This window comes from Sus scrofa, chromosome 12 (assembly GCF_000003025.6).
Source record: "Sus scrofa isolate TJ Tabasco breed Duroc chromosome 12, Sscrofa11.1, whole genome shotgun sequence".
Lineage (NCBI taxonomy): Eukaryota > Metazoa > Chordata > Mammalia > Artiodactyla > Suidae > Sus > Sus scrofa.
Genome location: NC_010454.4, coordinates 55,046,240 through 55,071,235, shown reverse-complemented (window position 1 = coordinate 55,071,235; position 24,996 = coordinate 55,046,240). Strand labels below are relative to the sequence as shown.

General features: G+C 50.9%; 2 protein-coding genes across 3 annotated transcripts in view; both read left to right on the top strand.

The window, feature by feature from the left end:
* LOC100736982 (myosin-13) overlaps positions 1 to 19,246 on the top strand; it is a 51,426-nt gene extending 32,180 nt beyond the window's left edge. The window contains exons 21-35 of the mRNA XM_021066284.1: positions 1,020 to 1,262; positions 2,822 to 2,998; positions 4,001 to 4,146; positions 4,244 to 4,334; positions 5,815 to 6,204; positions 7,153 to 7,279; positions 7,365 to 7,483; positions 9,954 to 10,150; positions 10,500 to 10,683; positions 11,263 to 11,428; positions 13,660 to 13,784; positions 15,093 to 15,401; positions 15,481 to 15,684; positions 18,703 to 18,828; positions 18,977 to 19,246. Coding sequence (XP_020921943.1) covers positions 1,020 to 1,262; positions 2,822 to 2,998; positions 4,001 to 4,146; positions 4,244 to 4,334; positions 5,815 to 6,204; positions 7,153 to 7,279; positions 7,365 to 7,483; positions 9,954 to 10,150; positions 10,500 to 10,683; positions 11,263 to 11,428; positions 13,660 to 13,784; positions 15,093 to 15,401; positions 15,481 to 15,684; positions 18,703 to 18,828; positions 18,977 to 19,231 — 2,859 coding nt within the window. The 3' untranslated portion in view covers positions 19,232 to 19,246. The remainder of the gene's footprint in view (positions 1 to 1,019; positions 1,263 to 2,821; positions 2,999 to 4,000; positions 4,147 to 4,243; positions 4,335 to 5,814; positions 6,205 to 7,152; positions 7,280 to 7,364; positions 7,484 to 9,953; positions 10,151 to 10,499; positions 10,684 to 11,262; positions 11,429 to 13,659; positions 13,785 to 15,092; positions 15,402 to 15,480; positions 15,685 to 18,702; positions 18,829 to 18,976) is intronic.
* Positions 21,632 to 24,403, top strand: LOC110255889 (myosin-13-like). Of its 2 annotated transcripts, XM_021066281.1 has the most exons (4): positions 21,632 to 22,205; positions 22,297 to 22,392; positions 23,716 to 23,850; positions 24,250 to 24,403. In XM_021066281.1, the coding sequence occupies exons 1-4, from the start codon at positions 22,194 to 22,196 to the stop codon at positions 24,262 to 24,264; spliced, it is 258 nt and encodes an 85-aa protein (XP_020921940.1). In that variant the 5' UTR covers positions 21,632 to 22,193; the 3' UTR covers positions 24,265 to 24,403. The 2 variants fall into 2 exon arrangements, with proteins under 2 accessions (XP_020921940.1, XP_020921939.1); XM_021066280.1 differs by lacking the exons at positions 23,716 to 23,850; positions 24,250 to 24,403 and having other exon boundaries at positions 22,297 to 22,764.

Below are 24,996 nucleotides of genomic sequence, written 5' to 3'. Positions count from 1 at the left end.
GAGTTTTGAAAGGTTGTCATTTAGTGGAAATACTAGTTACCCCCTGATAGCACTGTGTAGACGTGTTGTTTTTCCGACTCGCGGTAGGAGGAGGAGGGAAATGGCTGGGCATCCAAATATGGCAAATCTGCAGAGGCTTTGTGAATGCCGTGAACACCTCTGCTTGAGATTATTTCAGGTGAACTTCTATTAAGTGGATAATGTCCTTAGTGGTTTTTTAAAAAGTGGATGATCTGTAAGTATGCACATGCACGTGTGTGTGTGTGTGTGTGTGTGTGTGTGTGTGTGTGTGTCTCATCCCTTGGCTTGGGTCCAGATGATGGGCTCCTGGAGAGCAGAGCCCCTCCCTCCTAGGCTTGCTCAAGGGGCTGATCAAAACAGAATGATCTACACGAGTTCCCATTGTGACGCAGCGGAAACAAATCCAACTAGGAACCATGAGGTGGCGGGTTCGATCCCAGGCCTTGCTCAGTGGGTTAAGGATCCCGTGTTGTTGTGGCTGTGGTGCAGGCTGGCAGTTACAGCTCTGATTGGACCCCTAGCCTGGGAACCTCCATATGCCGCGAGTGTGGCCCTAAAAAGCAACAAAAACAAAACCGATCTGCACTGCTATGTGGAATCTAATAAAAGTGATACAGAAGAACTTATTCACAAGGCAGAAACAGACTCAAAGATTTCAAAACCAAACTCATGGTTACCAAAGGGGAAGCACTGGGGAAGGGATAACTTAGGAGGCTGGGATTAATAAATACACACTGCAATACCTCAAAGAGACAACTGACAAGGACCTACTGTAAGCACAGGCAACTCTACTCACAGGGAACTATCTTTGAATAACCTGCAATGGAAAAGAATCTGAAACAAGTATATCTATCTATCTATATATATATAAAACTATTTAACTATACATATAATCGAATCACTCTGCTGCACACCTGAAACTTACACAACATTGTAAGCCGACTATACGCCAGTAAAATTTTTTTAAAAAAAAGCATATAACAATCTGGCTCTTTTAGGAAACAGAAAATCTGATGGACGCCGAGGAGCGATGTGAGGGGCTCATCAAAAGCAAGATTCAACTGGAGGCCAAAGTGAAGGAGCTGAACGAGAGGCTGGAAGAGGAGGAGGAGGTGAACTCCGAGCTGGTTGCCAAGAAAAGGAACCTGGAAGATAAGTGCTCCTCCCTCAAAAGGGACATCGACGACCTGGAGCTGACGCTGGCCAAGGTGGAGAAGGAGAAGCACGCCACGGAGAACAAGGTGGGCCCGGTTACATCCCAGTGACTCTGCCCCTGCCCTGGTCTCCACCACGTGGGCTCTTCTCTGTGCCCCTGCTGCCTGCCTGGCTGCCCCACAAACCCCCAGCCCACCCCTCCTCCACAAGGCAAGAGACCCTCCAGGGGAAGCACCCGGCACAGGGGAGCCAACAAACATGCCTGTGGGGCTGGCAGATGATGGGGCAGGCAGGCGGCGAAGGCGGTGGAAAGCTGGACCAGCCCTGGAATTGGCAGGGAGTCAGGTAGAGGGACCCTCGTTCTTCACTGGGAGAGTGTAGACGGGTGCAGCCCTGGGGAGACCATCCGGAAATTCTCCGTTCAATTAGGCATCCACATATCCTTCAACGCAATGATTCTGCCGCGAGTGTGGCCCAGGGAATTCTCCTGCCAGGTCCCGAGGGGCCGTGCATGAGGCGTTCACGTCAGCATTGCCTGTGGTTGGGGGAGACGGGGCGCTGAAGGCAGGATCGGGGTCCACCCGTCGGGGAAGGAGAGGTGAATGCAGAGGCTGCACTGCAGGGTCGGAGCAGCCGTCGGGACAACAAGGTGGATGTAAAAGACCCAGTGCTGAGTGTGGGAACAAAGGAAGGAAAGGAAATAGAGCAGGAGGCCATTTCTGTAGACTAAAATTACATGCACACAAAATAGCATGCAATTCACAAACATAAGTGAAAAAAGCAATCTATGATTCACATCGAGATGGTTCCAATGAGGCAGACCCAGAGATGAGACTGACGAGGTGTGAAAGGGCTCGAGTCAGTGTCAGATAGACAACCAGGAGGGGAGGGGGAGACAACAGGGAGGGGTGAGGACTGTGGCAAACTGGAGAGCACTTGCCCTGTCCACAGGTGGCACAGGACTCCATGCCAGCCAACTGTCACCAGGCGAGGATGTAAACCCAGCCCTGCCAGAGCTTCCAATTTTCCTTGAGAAACCAGACATCCAGATATTATGTGAAATCTCACTTTTTTCAATGTTTGTAGCTTGTTCAAAAGTTGCAAACTATTATGTGGACTAAAGAAAATGTGTCTGTGGCCAGATTCAGCCTGCAGGTCAGGAATGAACCACCTCGGATCTGGAAGGGTGTTGTCCATGGAAAAAAGTTCATTATGATGCCTTAAAGCTCCAGGGTGGGTGCCCTTGTCCTGCTTCCCAGCACCCAGGACCCCGTTCTAGATTTTTCTCGCATAGCACCCGGGCCTCCTCTTCTCTTTCCTGCCTCATTCCAAACCCCAGTCAGCTAATAAATAAATCCCCACGGATGTGCTGCCTTTTAGAGGTAGCATTTTTGCATTTATCAGTGTGCCTTAAAGGAAGCATCCTAATAGGAGTCTTTGAGGCTCTGTGATAGGCCAGTGGAATTTAAAACACCCAGAGGCTTCTAGTTTCAGGGTGATGCAGCCAACACAGTTGAGTACCTGCTGGGGAGGCAAAGAAGCTGTAGCCAAAAAAGGAAAAGGAAAAAAAAAAGAATCAAGAGCCTTTTCTGGAAGCGTCTGGTATGACTGTTGAAACAGTCCATCGGTGTTGGTGTTCTCTTAGGTAAAGAATCTTTCTGAAGAAATGACAGCGCTGGAAGGAAACCTTTCCAAATTGACCAAAGAGAAGAAATCTCTGCAGGAAGCCCATCAGCAAACACTGGACGATCTTCAGGTGGAAGAAGACAAAGTCAACGGTCTGATCAAAATAAACGTCAAGTTGGAGCAGCAAGCAGATGACGTGAGGATATTTCACACTACACGCTGATTGACTGCTTGCGGAAGTGCAGGCGAGGCAGGATCTACACAGGACGCAGGGGTGGAGGGGGCCGACTCTGGAGTCAGAATCCCGAGCTCAGATCTCAGCCCATTCCAAAAGAGCCGGGGATGTCGAGTGAACCACATAAACTCGTGAGGCCTCAGCCTCCACCTTGCGAGACCAGATACAATTAGCCCTCCCTCAGAGGGTTTGCATGGAAAGCTCAGCAGGCACAAAGGGTCCAGTAAAATGCAAGGTGCTAATGTCACTACAACCATCACTAGCATCCAGGTGTAGGTCCTTCTGGTTCTAAAAGCTTCAATCCTGTTCTACCTTTGTTAAAAGTGAGCTCCATTAGTGGCCACAAAAATTGCCATTTCCCCCTGTCATATTACATTTTTGTTCTGGACGTGAGAGCCAGGCTTGAAGGGTTCAGGACTCGCTCCCATCATGGCTACAACATTTCCAGACCCCTGTGAGGGTCCTGAGGCCAGAGCAGGTGTGCTCCTCCCCGACACCCCCTCTTCCCACACCCACACCTGTGCTCGTGCACACACACACACACACACACACGCACACACGCGTTCTTTGCCGGTCTCCCCATGGTTGTGTGTGGTGAGCGGGGGAGAGGAGCGATGAGGCGTGATCTAGGCCTTCACACACACAGCTGGGGCGGCGCTCACCCGCAGAAGCCCCTCTGGGTCTGGCCTGGACAAGCACGTGCACCTCCAGGCACCATGTTCCCACTGGGAACACGGCTGGGGACAGGCCAGGTGGGCTTTGGCAGCACGCGGCAGCTGGAGGCCTTTGAGGGATCCAGCCTTTGCTGGAGGAGGGAAGCGTGGGGGCGTGGGGGGGGGCAACTGGCTCCCCCCTGGAGCCAGAGGTGGGCAGTCCCACCTGTGGGAGGGAGGGACACTGCCCTGGCTGGGAGGCGAACCCATCTCCCAGCAGCATCCCCAACCTGTGCCCTTGTCTCCCCAGCTTGAGGGCTGCTTAGAGCAGGAGAAGAAACTGCGGGCTGACCTGGAGCGAGCCAAGAGGAAGCTGGAAGGAGACCTGAAGATGTGCCAGGAATCCCTGGTGGATCTGGAAAACGACAAGCAGCAAGCGGAGGAGAAACTGAAGAAGTAGCACTTTGGGTTTCACCTCGGGGTTTGAGTGCTTTAAAAGGCTCGTGTGTCTCGCGGCCCGTGGTTTTAAACACCCATACGTGTCTCTCTGCAGGAAGGAGTTTGAAATCAGTCAGTTGCAGACCAAGATTGACGACGAACAAGTTCACAGTCTGCAGCTGCAGAAGAAGATTAAAGAACTGCAGGTAAAGGGTCAACGCCGGGGGAACCCTGGAAATCCCTGTGCCAGCGCCTCCTGATCCTGCCCCCGGTGCCCTTCACTGCTGCTTCTCTCCCGTTTCTGGAAGCTGGAGAGAATGTCTTGTCCTTCTCCTGATTTTCTTTTTTTTCTTTTTTTTTTGGAAATTAACATTCCAATTTTCTCATTATCACATAGATCTTTCTTTAAAATAATTAAAATAGCACCAACAAGGCTAAATATGATGGATAAGTGTGTCCTGACCACCACCCCTAAGCCCAGCGCCCTTCCATCTTCTCAGAGGTCCTGTGCATCCTCCTGGACCTTTGATTATGGATTTACGTACTATTTAAGACTTGAAGAAAAAAAAATGTAGAAGTTCCTGTTGTGGCTCAGTGTTCACAAGGATGCAAGTTCAATCCCTGGCCTCACTTAGTGGGTTACGGATCCAGTGTTGTCACAAGCTGCAGCATTGCCATGGCTGTGGTGTAGGCCTGTAGCTGCAGCTCCACTTCAACCCCAGCCCAGGAACTTACATATGCTGCAAGTGCAGCCGTAAAAATTAAAAAAGAAAAAAATATATAGGAGATATATACATACACACAAAAAAATGAAGGAACAAGAACATCCAATATATGTATATATAAACGTCTACATAAAATATATGCATATGTATGTATATGATCTATACAGAAAAATATACATTAAAAATACTATCATGTGGGAGCTTCCATCGTGGCTCACTGGTTAACAAACCGACTAGTACCCATGAGGATTCAGGTTTGATCCCTGGCATCGCACAGGGTTAAGGATCCAGCATTGCTGAGAGCTCTGGTGTAGGTCACAGATGCGGCTCGGATCCCACATTGCTGTGGCTGTGGTGTAGGCTGGCAGCTGCAGCTCTGACTAGATGACCCCCTAGCCTGGAAACCTCCATATGCCGTGGGTCTGGGCCCTAAAAAAATAAAAAAACCTATCATATAGAAACTATCATTCTGCAACTTGCTCTCTCCATGCAGCCGTGTGTCCTGCGGGGTTGTCCACGGTAGACGGGGTGGACATATTTCTGCTTCATGGTCTCCTAGACTGTGGTTCCATCACGGTTGATCTGACCAGTCCCCTAAGGATGGACATTCAGATTGTCGCGAAGTTGGGTTTTTTTCCCCCATGGATTTAGTGTTATAATGTATTCTTTTTTTTTTTTTATAATTTTTTATTTTCCCACTGTACAGCAAGGGGGTCAGGTTATCCTTACATGTATACATTACAATTACAGTTTTTCCCCCACCATTTGTTCTGTTGCAACATGAGTATCTAGACAAAGTTCTCAATGCTATTCAGCAGGATCTCCTTGTAAATCTATTCTAAGTTGTATCTTCTTGACTTCGTAACACCCACCGCCGTTCCTCCCCACCGGGCCCTCACAAAGGGGGCTGCTGCCCTCCCGCGGCTGCTGTGTGGCTTTCCTGACCCAGTGACCCCCTCAGGCCCGCACAGAAGAGCTGGAGGAGGAGGTGGAAGCGGAACACACGCTCAGAGGCAAGATCGAGAAGCAGCGCGCGGACCTGGCCCGGGAACTGGAGGAGATCAGCGAGCGGCTGGAAGAAGCCAGCGGGGCGACGTCAGCCCAGATTGAGCTGAACAAGAAGCGCGAGGCCGAGTTCCAGAAACTACGCCGGGACCTGGAGGAGGCCACCCTGCAGCATGAGGCCACAGCAGCTGCTCTTAGGAAGAAGCACGCAGACAGCGTGGCCGAGCTGGGGGAGCAGATCGACAACCTGCAGAGGGTCAAGCAGAAGCTGGAGAAGGAGAAGAGCGAGCTGAAGATGGAGATCGATGACCTTGCTAGCAACATGGAGACCGTCTCCAAGTCAAAGGTACCCGCCGCCTCTGCAAAGGCGCGGCAGCTTCCACCTGCCCAGGGGGCATGCATGGTGAATGCCTCAGCTCACTGCATGTTCTAGACAGAAACCTTCTCCCCACTGCCGCCTGCTCCCGGTGTCCCAACTTCATTCGAGTCAGCCAAGCCCTGATCCAAAGACCTGCTACAATGCAAGTCTCACCACCCACCGAGCCTTTCCTGGAAGCTTCCAATCCACTGGACATTTTCCGGAAATGAACTCGTGGATGGGTGGCACCAAGGAGCCCTGCTGGGTATGGTTTCCTCCATCCCACTTTCTTGGCCCATAATATTAACCCCTGGGCAGAACAGCCAGTGTGATGTTACCATGACAGCAGGAGGGGATCCAGGTTTTGTGCTGCTTGAAGCACAAAAAATTCAGGAGGAGGAGGAGCTCTTGAAGAAAAATATACACAAAATTACGAATACAAAAGTAAGTGTTTACTTAGAATGAGAAAAATAAGTGACAAATTACTGGTGCTTCGGAGACTCCGTCACTGTCTTCTGAGAACTCCTCCAGCTATTTGCTGTAAATACCTACCTAGAAATCCATTCTTGCTTGCCACCAGCTTCCCCTCCCCATCTAGAACCTTCCACAGCTCCCTGCATGATCTAGGGCCCACGCAAAAGAGGCCCCTGAAGCTAAACTTCACCAGCTTCGTGGTAAACCCGCCTCTGCATGTGACTTCCAAGAAAAGGCTTCCTGAGAGAGAAACTGCAATCCTAGATTAGAGAGTCGCCCGCGTTCCTGGGTGCTCAGAGCTGCACTTGGGCTGCTCGGCTGGGCTGGAAAAAGCCATGACCCCAGATGTGAGGCTGTAGGCCTCCCGCAGAGGGTTGCCCAGAAGGTCAGGGTGTCGGATCCTTAACCCTCTAGGCCACCAAGGAACTCCGGGCTTTTTCTTTCATTTTTTTTTAAATAAAGAGTAACGTGGAAAGAGTGTGCCGGACTGTGGAAGACCAATTCAATGAAATCAAAGCCAAGGATGAACAACAGACACAGTTGATCCATGACCTGAACATGCAGAAAGCAAGACTGCAGACCCAAAATGGTGAGGACAGGCAGGGCCCTGGGATCCCTGGAGGAGGCAGGAGAGGGCGACGGGCATGCTGACGGGGGCCACATGTGTTTGCCAGGGGAGTTGAGCCACCAAGTGGAAGAGAAGGAGGTGCTGATCTCACAGCTAACCAAGAACAAGCAAGCTCTCACCCAGCAGCTGGAGGAGCTTAAGAGGCAGCTGGAAGAAGAAACCAAGGTAAGGACAGTGCCTCTGGGACGGCGGAGTGGGGAGAACCGGGGAAGTCAGGAAGCTGGTAGGAGGCAGGGCTGCATCATCATGCCAGTCAGACACCCCCCAACCCCCCCCACGCCACCCCCGCTTCCTGGAGTGGGGTAGGGACCTGTCTTGGAGGTTACGGGACCTTGGCTTTGGCTCTCCTTCAAAGCTAGGGAACTCTCCCAGGATGCTCCATCCTCAGAGCTCCCCGACCCCCACAGGGTGGACTGATAAACTCCACTCCCCAGCTAGGGGCGTTTCCCCCCCACCCCCATCCCTGTGCCAGCTTGGACACCTCTGCCTCACCTCTGCCCAGCAATTCATCCTAGCCCCTTGAAATGCCCTCCTGTTTCTCCCTCATCACCTTTTGTGTGTCACCAGCTATAACACCCACATTTAGGTCCCCCTCCTCCGGAAAGACCATGTGGTTTTAGAGGCACCCTTGGGACATCTGCATAAACTCAAAACACCATCATCTTTTTTTTTTTTTTTTGCTTTTGAGGGCCACAGCTGTGGCATATGTAAGTTCAGGCTAGGGATCGAATCAGAGCTACAGTGGCCAGCCTACACCACAGCCACAGCAGCATGGGATCCAAGCCACATCTGCAACCTACACCACAGTTCACGGCAAGGCTGAATCCTTAACCCACTTTGTGAGGTCAGGGATCCTTATGGATCCTAGTTGGATTTGTTACCACTGAGCCACAGTGGGAACTCCTATCATCATGTACTTGATGTCAATATCAAGATATTTATGTTTAGGGAGTTCTCTGCTGGCCTAGTGGTTAGGAGTCAGCGCTTCCACCGCTGTGGCCAAAGTTCGATCCCTGGTCTGGGAGCTAAGATCCCACATCAAGCTACAGCACTCTGCAGGCAATAAATAATAATAATAATAATAATAAGTAAACTATAAACTGCTAGAGAGCAAGAATAATTTTCCCCCACTATAGTGGTAAACAGCAGGTATCACGCACAGTAGAACAGTGCACACAGTAGGTGCTTAGTAAATGTTGTCACTATGTGTTCAAGCACTAGAATAGGAAGCCAGGAGGCCAGAGAACTGCATAAATGTAATTCGGAGGTTACCGTGTGTTGGCTAAAACTTACAGGGCAATCTTTTAGCATTCCCCAAGCTCCATCTGCCTCCCCTAAAAAAGAAGTACTACATTTGTCTCCCATCTTCCAGTTATAAAGTAAGGGTCTTTGGTGGACTGGTGGGGCAGGGTGAGTGGAGAGGACCAGAGCCTGAGAAGGTCCATTCCAGAAACAAGGCTGTCCACTGGCCAGGATACAGAAGCAGCTATGTTCTCCCTCCTGGGCAAAGCTCCGCTGTTTAGGTGTATCTTTAAAGGGAAGAACATGCATCAGTTACTGCACTTGGTCACTCTGACAGTTTTGTGACCATTATGATGAGAGCTACACCGTCCTCCTGACCAGGTGGGAGGGAGTGATGGAGGCTTCCAGTCATGTTCCCCCTGCCCCCAGCTCAGGAAGAGGTGGTGGAGTCACAGAAACCACACAGCTCATGACACATCCCACTGGTGACACCAGAAGATGCTTTGGAGGTTTTCATGGTCAAGTATTCCATAACACTGCATTAGGTGGTGAGAAAAGTATTCCCTTTCTAATTTTGCTTCAATTCTTCTGATTAAATAGGGAAAAGGTCTCAGTTTGGGTAGCATCTCTCTAGCACTTATGTATCTTCCCCATAAAGACATAGTAGACCTCGGATGCAGTGGCAAAACTCCTTAGGCAAAACTGCCTTATCTCCATTGCACGTATCCTTATGGTGACCTTCAGTTTATGGCAAGTATTAAGGTAAATATAATATAATAAAGGGGTCAGCTTATTTTAAATGAAGTAAATAAAATGGGAGATAACGCTGCCAAGTCTGTGAGGGCAGCAAGGCAATGACTCAAGCTGGGAGACACTGGTTCCCACTGAAAATACTGAACTTGCATTTGCAGCAACATGGATAGAACTAGAGATTCTCATACTAAGTGAAGTAGGTCAGAAAAAGAAAGACAAATATCACATGAGATCACTTATACATGGAATCTAAAATATGGCGCAGATGAACCTGTCTGTAGAACAGAAACAAACTCACAGACATGGAGAACAGACTTGTGGTTCCCAAGGGGGAGGAGGAAGGAGTGGGATGGACTGGCAGTTTGGGGTTGGTAGATGCAAACTATTACATGTAGAATGGATAAGCAATGAGGTCCTACCATATAGTACAGGGAACTATAGCCAGTCTCCTGGGATAGACCGTGATGGAAGAGAATATGAGAAAAAGAGTGTGTGTATATGTATATGGATGGACGGCAGAAATTGACAGAACATTATAAATCAACTCTAATTAAAAAAATCTTTTAAAAAAGAAAGAAAATACCTGAACTTGGAAAATGGCCAGATGCCTTTGCAACCTGTCACCGCTGTGACTCCACAGGCCAAGAACGCCCTGGCGCACGCCCTGCAGTCCTCCCGCCACGACTGCGACCTGCTGCGGGAACAGTATGAGGAGGAGCAGGAAGCCAAGGCCGAGCTGCAGAGGGCGCTGTCCAAGGCCAACAGCGAGGTTGCCCAGTGGAGGACCAAGTACGAGACGGACGCCATCCAGCGCACGGAGGAGCTGGAGGAGGCCAAGTAAGGCTCCCATTACGGTCAGAGAAAGGACCCTAAGACACACGTGGAGGGACAGGGGACAGACCCCCCTCTTCCTCCCCAGGTCTCTGAGTTTTCTTAAGCGTGGGACCCCCCCCCTTCCCCTGGGGCGCTGTCCGTTCCATGTGGCCCCCTTGGCGCCTCCTGGGTGACAGCTTTGCCACCAAACATTTGGGGAGTCTTCAGATGGTACTTTGCTCCTGTCCAGTCATCACTCTTGGTTCTTATCAAGTCCTAGACCTTTAGAGACAGCTCCTCTCCCTCGGATCTGCCCGTGACTGCGGAGACGGTCCACCTCGGCCCACAACAACAACAAATCTGGTTCTCTTAGGAAAAAACTGGCCCAGAGGCTCCAGGAAGCGGAGGAAAATACGGAGGCTGTGAGTGCCAAGTGTGCTTCCTTGGAGAAAACCAAGCAGAGGCTCCAGGGCGAGGTGGACGACCTGATGCTGGACCTGGAGCGGGCCAACACCGCCTGCGCCAGCCTGGACAAGAAGCAGAGGAACTTCGATAAGGTCCTTGCCCACCGCTCGATGAGAGCTGTGTGTGAGATGCACGCACCTGCGGGAGGCTCTCGGCGCGTCCGCATGGAGGGTTGGGGGATTTGCTTGTCAAAGTCCCTCCAAAAGGAATTTCTTTCGTTTTTATTTATTTATTAATTTTTTTAACAGCTGCACCTGTGTCATATGGAAGTTCCCGGGTGAGGGACTGAATCCGAGCCATAGCTGCTGCTGCAGCAACACCAAATCCTCTAACCCACTGCGCTGGGCCGGGAATCGAACCTACGCCTCCACAGCCACCAGAGCCACTGCAGTCAGATTCTTAGCCCACTGTGCCATGGTGGGAATTCTAGGAATTTTCTTTTTTGTTAAAGCTAATTCAAGTTAATTTTGAGGCCAAAATCTCTCTCTGAATACAGCAGATCTCTGTAGAGACAGCAGAGCTTGGAACCCCCGAGTCTGGGGCTCACTCTGTTCCTTTGGTCCCTCGGAGGGAGGAGGCCAACCTTGGCATTGCTGACGGCCCCTGTTTACGTGGCTCTTCCCAGCCCCTGGCCCGTTCTGCCTCTTACGTGTCCCTCTAACCTCTCCTAGGTCCTCGCAGAGTGGAAACAAAAGCTTGACGAGAGTCAAGCCGAGTTGGAAGCGGCTCAGAAAGAGTCCAGGTCCCTCAGTACCGAAATCTTCAAGATGCGTAATGCCTACGAGGAGGTGGTGGATCAGTTAGAGACACTCAGACGGGAGAACAAAAATCTGCAAGGTGAGCAGTACCCGTGGTGGCTCATAAGTGATGAGCCCGACTAGAATCCATGAGGACATGGGTTGCATCCCTGGCCTCGCTCAGTGGGTTAAAAGATCCAGTGTTGCTGTGAGCTGTGGTGTAGGTCACAGACTCGGCTTGGATCCCTCGTTACTGTGCCTGTGGCACAGGCTGGCAGCCGCAGCTCCAATTTGACCCTTAGCCTGGAACTTCCATATGCTGCTGATGTGGTCCTGAAAAGACAAAAAAAAAAAAAAAAACCTGCAAGGCAAGCTCTCCCCATCACAGGTGCGTGATAGCCCCCAGTTCCCTTCTTCCCACAGATGTGTAATGGTCCCCCTTCTCTTCCGGCCACCCCGCCCCCACTTGGCCACATCCTCCGCCTTCCCACTGCCCCTCAAAAACCTGGCATCTACTCGGTTTACCCTGAGGCCCAGACTTCCCAGCCAGTGTAAAAGCAAAGTAGCAGCCAATGAAAGACTTAAATATACGACAGGACACCATCAAACTCCTAGAAGAAAACATAGGCAAAACACTCTCTGACATCAACATCATGAATATTTTCTCAGGTCAGTCTCCCAAAGCAATAGAAATTAGAGCAAAAATAAACCCATGGGACCTCATCAAACTGACAAGCTTTTGCACAGCAAAGGAAACCCAAAAAGAAAACAAAAAGACAACTTACAGAATGGGAGAAAATAGTTTCAAATGATGCAACTGACAAGGGCTTAATCTCTAGAATATATAAACAACTTATACAACCCAACAGCAAAAAAGCCAATCAATCAATGGAAAAATGGGCAAAAGACCTGAATAGACATTTCTCCAAAGAAGATATACAGATGGCCAGCAAACACATGAAAAAATGCTCAACATCGCTGATTATAAGAGAAATGCAGATCAAAACCACCACGAGATACCACCTCACACCAGTCAGAATGGCCATCATTAATAAATCCACAAATAACAAGTGCTGGAGGGGCTGTGGAGAAAAGGGAACCCTCCTGCACTGCTGGTGGGAATGTAAACTGGTACAGCCACTATGGAAAACAGTTTGGAGATACCTTAGAAATCTATACATAGAACTTCCATATGACCCTGCAATCCCACTCTTGGGCATCTATCCGGACAAAGCTCTACTTAAAAGAGACACATGCACCCACATGTTCATTGCAGCACTATTCACAATAGCCAGGACATGGAAACAATCCAAATGTCCATCGACAGAGGATTGGATTCGGAAGATGTGGTATATATACACAATGGAATACTACTCAGCCATAAAAAAGGATGACATAATGCCATTTGCAGCAACATGGATGGAACTAGAGACTCTCATACTGAGTGAAATGAGCCAGAAAGACAAAGACAAATACCATATGATACCACTTATAACTGGAATCTAATATCCAGCACAAATGAACATCTCCTCAGAAAAGAAAATCATGGACTTGGAGAAGAGACTTGTGGCTGCCTGATGGGAGGGGGAGGGAGTGGGAGGGATCGGGAGCTTGGGCTTATCAGACACAACTTAGAATAGATTTACAAGGAGATCCTGCTGAATAGCATTGAGAACTATGTCTAGATACTCATGTTGCAGCAGAACAAAGGGTGGGGGAAAAAGGTAATTGTAATGTAAAAAAAAAAAAAAAATCCTCTAGACCCTAATCTAAAATAAAGGAGCTTCTATACACACACACACACACACACACACACACACACAAAAGTCGCAGCCAAGCTCCATCCTCGAGGACAGAGGGCTCGCCGGGCTGCCGAGCTCAGAGCTCTGCAAAGAACAGATCTCCCATGGATCCTGCCTCTACAGGGCTTTGTGTCCTTGAGCCCGGCACTAAATCCCTTGGGATCCCAGACTCCTGACCTACAAAATTTGATCAGACCAAATGCCCCCCAAAGCCCCTGCTCTACGAGACTACGATTCTGTGCATGCTCTCCGCCACTTCTCCCCTGTCCTCTCCGTGACCATTTGGTAGACTGTGTGAAGGGTTGGGGTCGCAGACTGTCCTGTTGCTTCTCTCTCCGCCACGTTCAGGGGAGACCACACACCTGTTCTGGCCAACACCGCCCCCCCAGCCCCCGAAGGGCTTGTCCATGTTTGTTCTCTCCTACATAAATGCCACGACTGAGTCGCCCACCACTGAGTCCCCTGGCACATGCCTGGGCTGTCAAACTGGGCCCGTTGAAAGAGCCTCAGTCAAGCCTGTCCTTTTCAGAAGAGATCTCCGACCTAACCACGCAGATTGCGGAAACGAGCAAGAATCTTCAGGAAGTGGAAAAGACCAAGAAGCAAGCGGAGCAAGAAAAGTCGGACCTCCAGGCTGCCCTAGAAGAGATGGAGGCAAGTGTCCGGGATGTGACGCGGAGGGCAGGGCGCTGGGAGCGAGGACGCGACAACGCCTGGGGCCCTTCCTGCCACCAGTCAGGGGGCTTGGGGGAAGCACATGCAGCTGCGCCCTGGGGGCACCAGCTGTTTCCTGCTGCTCCCTCCTCCAGTCCATCCTGTTTCTCCATTTGAATAAATACACGCATTCATGATGTCCATGAAGTCATGCTCTCAGAAAGCAAGAACTCAGTCACCAAACATCCCCAAAGAGCCACCTCAGAATCCCTCACTTTTCACAGAGTTATACATACTCAGCTTTGCCTGTGGCGAGTTCCAGATGGTCCAGAGAGGGCAGTGTCCTGATGTAATAATCCTAATAACGCCCAGGCCAGGGAGGGTTAAGAGTCTAGGGAAACTGGCACATTGCAGGATAACAGGGGAGCAATTTCTGTTTTTTCTTGTTTGTTTGTTTAAGAGAAGGGGTTAAAAACTTACTGTATGGAGTGGTTAACGAATCCGACTAGGAACCATGAGGTTGCAGGTTCAATCCCTGGCCTTGCTCAGTGGGTTAAGGATCTGGCGTTGCCGTGAGCTGTGGTGTAGGTCGCAGACACCGCTCGGATCCTGCGTTGCTGTGGCTCTGGCATAGGCTGGCGGCTACAGCTCTGATTCGACCCCTAGCCTGGGAACCTCCATATGCCGTGGGAGCGGCCCAAGAAATGGCAAAAGACAAAAAAAAAAAAAAAAAAAAAAAAAAACAACAACAAAAAAAACTTACTGTAATGTGAACGAGGGAGAGAGAGAGAGAGAGAGAGAGAAGGGATTGGCTCCTGATCGTGGTCACTATTTAAAAAGACATGGTAATCGATTTTTTACTAATTCAAAACAATTTTCTGTCCTCAGGACGCAAAGATTGTTAATAACAGGTTTCAGCTCTGGTTTCAGGAACAGCAGGGACATTCAGGAGCACACCGACCTCTCTGGGTATTCATGTGTAAAACGAGCCTAATAATACTCATTTTTATCACAATGGGGATGAAAAACCCCATTCAAGAGGGTGGAGTTCCCGCTGTGGCTCAGCTGGTTAAGAATCCAGCATTGTCTCTGTGATGGCACAGGTTCAATTCCAGCCCGGACGCAGTGGGTTTAGGGTCCAGAATTGCTGCAGCCGTGGCACAGGTCACAGCTGTAGCTCAGACTCCTTCCCTGGCTCGGGAACTTCCACAGGCCACGGGGGCAGCCAAAAAAAAGGAAAGGAAAAAAAAAAATAAATAAAAAGACGGCTGTCCCTGGCACTCCTAATTGCTCCTTTGCTTTTACCAGGGTTCCTTGGAGCATGAAGAGAGCAAGATCTTGCGTGTCCAGCTAGAGCTGAACCAGGTAAAGTCCGAGCTGGACCGCAAGATCGCCGAGAAGGATGAAGAAATTGAGCAGCTGAAGAAAAACAGCCAGCGGGCAGCAGAGGCCACACAGAGTGTGCTGGATGCTGAGATCCGGAGCCGGAATGATGCTCTGAGGCTGAAGAAGAAGATGGAGGGAGACCTCAATGAGATGGAGATTCAGCTGGGCCACTCCAACCGCCAGGTGGCAGAGACCCAGAAACACCTGCGCGCAGTGCAGGGCCAGCTCAAGGTGCGTGTGGGGCCCCCGGGGGAGTGGCGGGACCTCAGCCTGGCCTGGGTGCTGACCTCAGCCCTGGTGTCCCGAGAAGGACTCCCAGCTGCACCTGGATGATGCCCAGAGGAGCAATGAGGGCCTCAAAGAGCAGCTGGCCATCGTGGAACGCAGGAACGGCCTCTTGCTGGAGGAGCTGGAGGAGATGAAGGTGGCCCTGGAGCAGACAGAGCGGACCCGCAAGCTGTCGGAGCAGGAGCTGCTGGACGCCAGTGACCGCGTGCAGCTCCTACACTCCCAGGTGTGTCCACCCCTGCTCCACTTGGGGTCCACCCAGGGGTCAGGCGGGACCCCATCTGGGTGGAAAGAAGCCCTCACCACTCTTCTCAGAATAGCAGTCAAGACCAACTTTTACCAGGTTTAGTTCTTGAAATCACTTTGTCTATAGATGGAAAGATTCCTGAGCTTTCTTTTATCTGAGGATAAAGGGTTGGGCACATTGTCAGGAAATTAGAAAGAGGAAGGAGAAGCATAAAGGGGCTGGAGAAAGCTTCCCAGAGGCAGTTAATATTTAAGCCGGAAGCTTAGAAAGTTAGGGTTGTCTTTTGAAGTCATTATTTTTTGGAAAGTTTAAAAAAATTCCTTGTCTTAGAAAATAGAGGATACAAAAAAATAGAAGAAAAATACCAACCATACTGTTAGCATTTTGAGATCTAGTCTCAAAAATAATTTTTGCCATCAAAAAAATATACTATTTTTGGTAGATGTGATCAATCTTTTTGCAGCCTTTTTTTTAATTATTATTTAACAGTGTGTCATGAATCTCTATATTTTAAAGCAGTTTTCCAAAAAAAGGTGTTTTCTATGATGTAGTTTTTGGTTTTGTTTTTTGGGTCTTTTTTTTTTTTTTTTTTTTTTTTTGCTTTTTAGGGCTTCACCCTCGGCATACGGAGGTTCCCAGGCTAGGGGTCCTATCGGAGCTACAGATGCCAGCCTATACCACAGTCACAGCAACGCCAGATCCAAGCCACTTCTGTGACCTACACCACAGCTCATGGGACGCTGGATCCCTGGACCCATGGAGCGAGGCCAGGGATCGAACCCGCAACCTCATGGTTCCTAGTCGGATCCGTTTCTGCTGCGCCACAACGGGAACTCCCATGATGTAGTTTTTGTGACAGGAAAGTAGTCCATTTTATTTCTGTATGATGGTACTTTAATCATCTATGATTGGATACTTTTTAATTGTTCTCAATAAACATTTTGACTTTTAGAAAGATTGCTGTGACAAACTTCGTCGGAACTACAATTTCACACATATCCGTGATTATTACTTTCTTAATATTCCCGAAAGTAAACAAATTTCTGGAAGTACAATTTCATGTCACACTAAAGACATTTATAATAGGTTGTAAATTGCTCTTTAACAAAGCTGGCCCAATTTTTTTTTTTTTTTTTGTCTTTTTAGGGCTGCATGTGTGGCATATGGAGCTTCCCAGGCTAGGGGTCAAAGAGGAGCTGTAGCCGCTGGTCTACACCACAGCTACAGCAACCCAGATCCCAGCTGCCTCTGGGACCTACACCACAGCTCATGGCAATACTGGATCCTTAAGCCACTGAGCAAGGCCAGGGATCGAACCTGTGTATCCGTGGATCCTAGTGGGGCTTGTTACCACTGAGCCCCACAATGGGAACCCCAAAGTGGTCCCAATTTTTACTCCCATTGGGAAAATACATGAGAGCGCCTTTCTATAAATTCTCAAAAACACTATTATTTTTTTTTTTAAACTTCACCAATTCTGTGGTTGAAAAATACCTCATTTAAAAGCTTCTTCTGGAGTTCCCGTCGTGGCGCAGTGGTTAACGAATCCGACTAGGAACCATGAGGTTGCGGGTTCCATCCCTGGCCTTGCTCAGTGGGTTAAGGATCCGGCGTTGCCGTGAGCTGTGGTGTAGGTTGCAGACGCGGCTCGGATCCCGAGTTGCTGTGGCTCTAGCATAGGCTGGCAGCTACAGCTCTGATTGGACCCCTAGCCTGGGAACCTCCATATGCCACGGGAGCAGCCCAAGAAATAGCAAAAAGGCAAAAAATAAAAATAAAAATAAAAAAATAAAAGCTTCTTCTATAAAATTGGGTTGTGATGATTGTGGTAAATGTAATAAAATTCATTGAGTAATTTAGAGAAAATAAAATAAAAACAAAAGATTCTTGTTTCTTTGATTACTAGTGAGGTGGAACATGTCATCATATGTGTGGGCTATTTGTATTTCTCCTGGTATGTCTCAGCTCTTTGTACTTCTGCCTTTTGCCTTTTATCTTTTCTTTCTTTTTTTTTTTTTTTCTTGTCTTTTTGCCTTTTCTAGGGCGGTTTCCGGAGGCATATGGAGGTTCCCAGGCTAAGGGTTGAATCAGAGCTGTAGCTGCCGGCCTACGCCACAGCCACAGCAACGCGGGATCTGAGCCGCATCTGCGACCTACACCACAGCTCACGGCAACGCCGGATCCTTAACCCACTGAGCAAGGCCAGGGATGGAACCCGCAACCTCATGGTTCCTAATCGGATTCGTTAACCACTGCGCCACAAGGGGAACTCCACTTTTGCCTTTTTTCTTAGTGATTTGTCTTATTTACATATTAAAGAAGGGAATATTTTTTCAGCAATACACACATTGCAAATGTTTTCTCATTTGTCATCAGCCTTACAATTCTATGTATGACATGTTTTGATCATGAGAATTATTTTCCACTTCATATGTTACCTCAGCTGTTTTCTTGTTCTGACACCTTTAACTAAATAATCTATCCTTCCTTAAATATTTGAATATCATTTACTCAATTCTTTTGTGTGTGCGTGTGTGATTTTTTTTTTCCTTCGGGCTGCATGTGTGGCATATGGAAGTTCCCAGGCTGGGGACTGAATCAGAGCTACAGCTGCCGGCCTACACCACAGCCACAGCAACACCAGCTCCGAGCCGTGTCTGTGACCTACACCACAGCTCCTGGCAATGCCAGATACTTAATCCACTGAGAGAGAGGCCAAGGATCAAACCCACATCCTCCTGGATACTAGCCAGGTTTGCTATTGCTGAGCCACAGCCGGAACTCCTCAATTCTGTTATGTACAATTCTTGGGTCTGTCTTGGGACCTTCTGGCCGATCAATAGTGAAACGGTATCTTTTTTATTTTTTTCACCCATGTGAAAAATAAGAAGTGGAATGTTCTCACGATTGACTTCCTTCCTACCCAGCTGTCTCCCTTCCAGTCGTTCCAAGTGTTGAAATGGAACCTGAACCTCTGGTATATCATTTTTCTTGCAGAACACGAGCCTGATAAATACCAAGAAGAAACTGGAAGCTGACATCGCCCAGTGCCAGGCGGAAGTGGAGAACTCCATCCAGGAGTCCAAAAACGCGGAGGAAAAGGCCAAGAAGGCCATCACAGATGTGAGCTCCGTTCTTTCTTATCAAAGATGCCGTTTGGAGATAAGAAAGGGGCATCTAAGCCAGGGTGTGGCTAGTAGGTTTCCCCTCCTGACCCCTGGGGTCAGCCAGGGAGGGGTGGTGGGCTGACGCCTCCTGTGAACCCAACCAGGCGGCCATGATGGCCGAGGAGCTGAAGAAGGAGCAGGACACCTGCGCCCACCTGGAGCGGATGAAGAAGAACCTGGAGCAGACGGTGAAGGACCTGCAGCACCGCCTGGACGAGGCGGAGCAGCTGGCCCTGAAGGGCGGGAAGAAGCAGATCCAGAAGCTGGAGAACCGGGTAGGGTGGCCGGAGAGGACTCTCCCTCCCAAAGAGAGACCGGTTGAGCCACCTCTGTGGCAGAACCACAGTCTGGAAACTTAGGTGGCAGGAAAGTGGGCACTGAGGCAACTTCAGGTCCAGTCTGAGGACCACTTGTGAAAGGCCCTTGAGCCAAACGCCTCAACTCTTTCTCCCTCGCTGGTCCCTGCCCCCCACACACACACACAACCCCACGTTAGAATGCATATCCCCTGACACCTGTAGCATAACGACACTTCTCATGTTCACATTCTGGTTTTATATAGATTCAGATCGACAAAAATGGGGGGAGAACATAGTTTGCAATCATAAGATTACACATTTTGGCGCAGTTACATTTTGGAGCCAGCTCTGCTCTGATGAGCAAGGGCCCATCCTACACAGAACCTGCAGTCTCCCTCTGCTGCCCACTGCCCGGTCTCATGCACCTCCCCCCGCCCCAGATTTGCCCATGCAACTGCAACCTGCAGTTCTACTGTCTTGCTCACTCTGTCCTAGATGCAGGGCCGCTGGCACTTCCTCTTTGGCAAAATGCGATCCCCACTGGGGGTCATGCCTTTTCTCTATCCGGGAGCATCTTTGTAGATTTTAGTTTCCTTGCTGATGGCTCCCTGCATTTCCTGGCTTTTCCCTTTAGACCCAGGATGGTTTCTTTTTGTCTTTTAAAACAAGCTTCACTACAGCTGACAGTCTGGAGAAGGGCTCTTTGGAGGCAGATGTTTTACACATTTCTGCTGTCCCTGAGAGAAGGGACATGAAAGAGGGGGAGGGGAAGAGAAGGAGGAGGGGGAAGAGGAGGAAACATCTTCTCCCAGCATGACAGACCCAAACACCTGCTTCCCCACCACAGCAGTAACCAGAGCCACAGCAGCGACAATGCAGGATCCTTAACCCGCTGAGCCACCAGGGAACTCCTCCAAACACAATCCTTACGTCAGCCTCCCAATGATGAGGTACCAGCACTTGCACACCTTAAATGTGAAAGACTTTTTTGGCTAAAAACTACAAGGCTGTAGACACATGAGTGACAAAAGTAAACTCCAGGCAAGATGGCGCTCCCCCCATCCCAAATTCTTTAAATGCTTATTTTTAATTATTCCCAGTTCTCTCCTATGAAAATGAACTTGGGCATGTCCTTTGCATGGATCCCTCCCTGGAGGGAGGAATCAGATCCCACGCCACCCTCTGTGACTCTCTGATTCCTGGGCTGGCAAGGAGCCCTCAGACACCTTGACTGTCCTCCAGTCACTGGCTACCCCATTACCTTAGTTTCATGAACCTTACAGAGGCCAGGAGAGAATTCCCAGGGACACAAATGTTTTCTAGAACCTGAAGGAAGACAGCTTCCCAGGGCTCATGGGCAGAATCTTTTTGGGAACAGTGCCCAGAGTTGCCTGTTCCGCTGGTAGATTTCTTTTTCTTTCTTTTTTTTTTTTTTTTTTTTTTTGTCTTTTTTTTTTGCTATTTCTTGGGCCGCTCCTGCAGCATATGGAGGTTCCCAGGCTAGGGGTCCAATCGGAGCTGTAGCCACCGGCCTACGCCAGAGCCACAGCAACGTGGGATCCGAGCCGCGTCTGCAACCTACACCACAGCTCACGGCAACGCCAGATCGTTAACCTACTGAGCAAGGGCAGGGACCGAACCCGCAACCTCATGGTTCCTAGTCGGATTTGTTAACCACTGAGCCATGACGGGAACTCCTCCGCTGGTAGATTTCAAGGTTCATCCAGTGAGTCTGCGGCCCAGAGCTGCCCTCTCTGTGGCCACCAGGATTCTCAGTGACTGGCCACCACCCCCGCCGCTGGGCTCTCTCTGGACCACAGTGGGGCCACAGAATTCTTGGTGGCATGTCCTTTTGAGACTTCAGGAAAGGCAAACACAGCTATGAAATCAGGATGCCTGTGCAGTGCTTCATCATTTAAAAAATACTTTCACCGAGTTGGTCTAATTTGAACCCCATATTCAAGGTAGGTTGGGCAGGAATTATCATCTCCATTCTAAACAGACAGAAACTTTTACTCAGTGATGGAAACTGACTTGCTTGGTTTCCTGGGTTTGGGGGCAGGGGTGGGGGGCGGCATGTGGAAATTCTTGGGCCAGGGATTGAATCCAAGCCACAGCTGTGACCTATGCTGCAGTTGTGGCAACACCAGATCCTTTAACCCACTGTGCTTGGCTGGGGATCGAACCCGACCCCTATAGCAACCTGAGCTGCTGCAGTCGGATTTTTTTTTTTTTTTTTTTTGGTCTTTTGTCTTTTTAGGGCCACACCCACAGCATATGGAAGTTCCCAGGCTAGGGATCGAATTGGAGCTGTAGGTGCCAGCCACAGCCACAGCCACAACAACAAGCCACATCTGCGACCTACACCACAGCTCATGGTAATGCCAGATCCTTAACCCACTAAGCAAGGCCAGGGATGGAACCTGCGTCCTCATGGATGCCAGTCAGATTCGTTTCCGTTGAGCCACAATGGGCATTCCTGCAGTCAGATTTTTAACCCATTGTGCCACAGCGGGGATTCCAGGAAGTGACTTGCTTGGGATCCATTAGCTGGATCTGGAGCTTAAACACACCTTTGACTCTCCCTGGCCCAGGTTCTCTCCATGACCCCTGCTGATCAGGATCAGGCCCCCAGGACGGCCCTCACCAAGCTGCATGGTCCCAGATGAAACGGCACTTTTGCAAAGCCCAGTACCCAAGCTGTGTGCACTTGGAGATGCTTCTGCCCAAAGACGGCGTCTTGTCATTTGAACAAAGCACGGCATGGACTAACGGTGGCCTAGGGAATAAAATAAAATGTGTTCCTGAGCCCTAGGAGGAAACAGAACATAACTAGAGGGTCTTCAGTTCACCCTAAGACAACCGGCACGTGAGTGGGTGAGAAAAGCCTGGGACACGTGGCCTGACCCCTGTTCTCTTCCGCACACAGGTGCGGGAGCTGGAAAGTGAGCTTGACGCTGAGCAGAAGAGGGGCGCTGAGGCTCTGAAGGGCGCCCACAGATACGAACGCAAGGTCAAGGAGATGACCTACCAGGTAGGCAATGACTCACCGGAATCCCCGCGGATGCCTCCTGGATCACAGCTGGCAGAAGCAGCGGGCCCTGGCACGGTCGCTCTGTTTGCAGGCCGAGGAGGACCGCAAGAACATCCTCAGGCTCCAGGACCTGGTGGACAAGCTGCAGGCCAAAGTGAAGGCTTACAAGCGGCAGGCAGAGGAGGCCGTGAGTGCGGGGCCCTGGGCGCCCTGGCCCCGAGCAGGAGCCCGTCCCTGTTTCCTAGGGCCTGCGTTTTCACTGGCAGGCTGTAATCACGCGCTTAGGAGGCCTGCCCCTCCCTCCTGGTCTGCAGGAAGCAACCCTGCCCCGCCTCCAGCTCCTCCAGGCCTCTTGGCTCCCCAGACCTGGCCCAGCTACTCCATCCCTTCACTCTGCCTCAGCCTGGGTTCTCCCACCCAGCCCGACTCACTCCACCTGCCCTTGACTCCTCACCCAGCACCCTGGCCCCTGGGACCTGGGACCTGACCTCAAACATCTCACCCATCCCCCCTCTGCCCGGGGACCCCGCCACCTCCATGCTCCCCCGAGCTCCCTAACTCCCACCCTCCGTTTGTCTTTTTCTATCTTCCCTTGAGCAAATATGTGAAATCGACTGGAAGGAAACTGTTTGGGCTAAAATCAGCATTTCCCAAATATCTCCTGGGGACACTGGGTCTGAAGGATGTTAATAGCAGGATGCCAGGGTGGTTTTGGGGGGCGGTCTTTTATAGAAAAGAAATTGTTTGGGAAACTCTGGGTGACACAGAGTTGGATGGGTTTCTGGGTTTGGCGGGTGATGTGGAATGGACCCTTTGCATGGGGAAGGGGCGTTCTGGGCAGCAGCATTTCCACCCTTGACGGACCTCAGCCCCTTTTGATGGCATGCAGAGCGTCCCACAGGGCTAGTGTCCTGAGGAACAAAATCTGGGGGCCGTGCCCTGGATGGATGACTTGGGGTACAGCCTCTCTCCCCGTCCTTTCTCCTCCCTGCCCAAGAGGCTGGTGCTTCTGCCCTGATCTTGGGAAAGCAGATCTGAACGGGTTAAATAGGAAGTTGCAACAGGACTGGCCAGGGTGGCAGGGGCCCCGGAGGCCCCCTTCATCAGAAAGCCTTGGTTGGCCTTCAAACAGGCCCATGAGATGGCCTGGCCGCAGGCAGACCATGCTGGGAGTGGACCCCGGGCAAGGGGCTGGACCACTGGTCTCAGACCCCTCCAGGTGCCTTGGGACTTGGGGCTCCTCTAAAGTGCTCCAGCTGGGACATAGCAGGGAGGAGGGCGCGGGGGGGCAGGGAGGGGGGGTCCTGGAGGCAGCAGCCCCGCCCGGCAATGAGGCAGTATACTCGTCAGGAGCTGCGGGCATCTTCCTCACTGCCTGCAGGGGCTGAGGGCTCAGCTTTCCCTCCTTTGCTGTCAGGGAATTGGGGGCCCAGGTTCTCCTAGAACCGGGGGCCTCAGAGCCAGAGGGAGGGGCTTCCTCAGCCTCCTGCCCCCTCCGCCTTCTGTGCAGGAGGAGCAGGCCAACACGCAGCTGTCCAGGTGCCGGAGGGTCCAGCATGAGCTGGAGGAGGCCGAGGAACGGGCGGACATCGCCGAGTCCCAAGTCAACAAGCTACGGGCCAAGAGCCGAGATGTGGGGGCCCAGGTGAGAGCAGGCTTCCCCCGAGACCCAGGACCAAGCGGCACCAGGCAGAGCTGGGTGGGTGCCTGTCGGTGTCCCCTCTCTGCTGCTGGCCACACAGTCACAGATGCCACTGCTTTAGCCTGCGCCCTGTGGTTCCAGGCTCACGGGGTGAGGGTGGGGCGGACAGAGACCCTGTTGTCCCTGTCCCTCCCTGTTGCAAGAAGCCCTGGCTTTGGGAGGACTCAGCCCTTCTTCTCCAGGGGCCTGACGGTCCGTTTTGACAACGTGCAAAGGGAGACAAAGTCAGGCCTTAACAGTGTCCCGAGGCCCAGCCTCTCCAGCCTCCCCACCTGAAGACTATGCCCAGCCTCTCCTGAGGGTTGACTCACGCCTTGTGCATGATTCTTTTTTCTCCCACAGAAGATGGAAGAATGAGCCCCTCCAGATGCCGTGGCCATGGGACACCCAGGCGAGCGGAGGGAGGTGTGGGGAGCAATAAATTGCCCTGCTGGCGCGCACCCGGCTCTGCTGCGTTTATTGCCGCGGTCCATTCCTCCTCCGTGGGGAGGCTCTCAGCCCCCTGCCGGGTCTGCTGTTCACTGGAAAGAAAGCAGGGGTGTGAAAGTGGACCCCTTGCGAGATGCAGCACCAGCTCCCCAGCATTTACAAGTAAAGACCCTTGCCGGTAACTACGGCGCATTTTCCGCCTAGAAACTCGTTGACTCTTTCCAACTCAGTTCCACAGATTTCCCCTAAATTTAGAGACAAGGAAACTGGGCCCAGATAAATTGAGCCCTCTGACTGTCGTTGTCTAGGGCAGGGGAGACAGGGCCCCTGAGGGCCCAGTCCCCCCAGGCAGGGCGCTTTCCACCAGGCAGCTCTGCTTTTCCATCCTGTCCGCCCCCCCCCCCAGACCACCCACAGCTCCCAAACCTCTGAGCCCTTAGGAGGTACTTCCAAACTCTCATTCACCCCTGAAAGGACAGATGTTTCCAGAAAGGCTGGCCAGGGGCTGGCCGCTCCTGCAAGCCCTGCCCCTCCTCCTGGCAGGATCCCTCCCCTCCTGGTGCAGCATCCCCCCTATGAGACAAGGGCAAAGGGCACAGCTAGTCTTTGGGCTCACTCCCGGATCCCACCAACTGACTGTGTTGGCTTGCCAACCCTGAA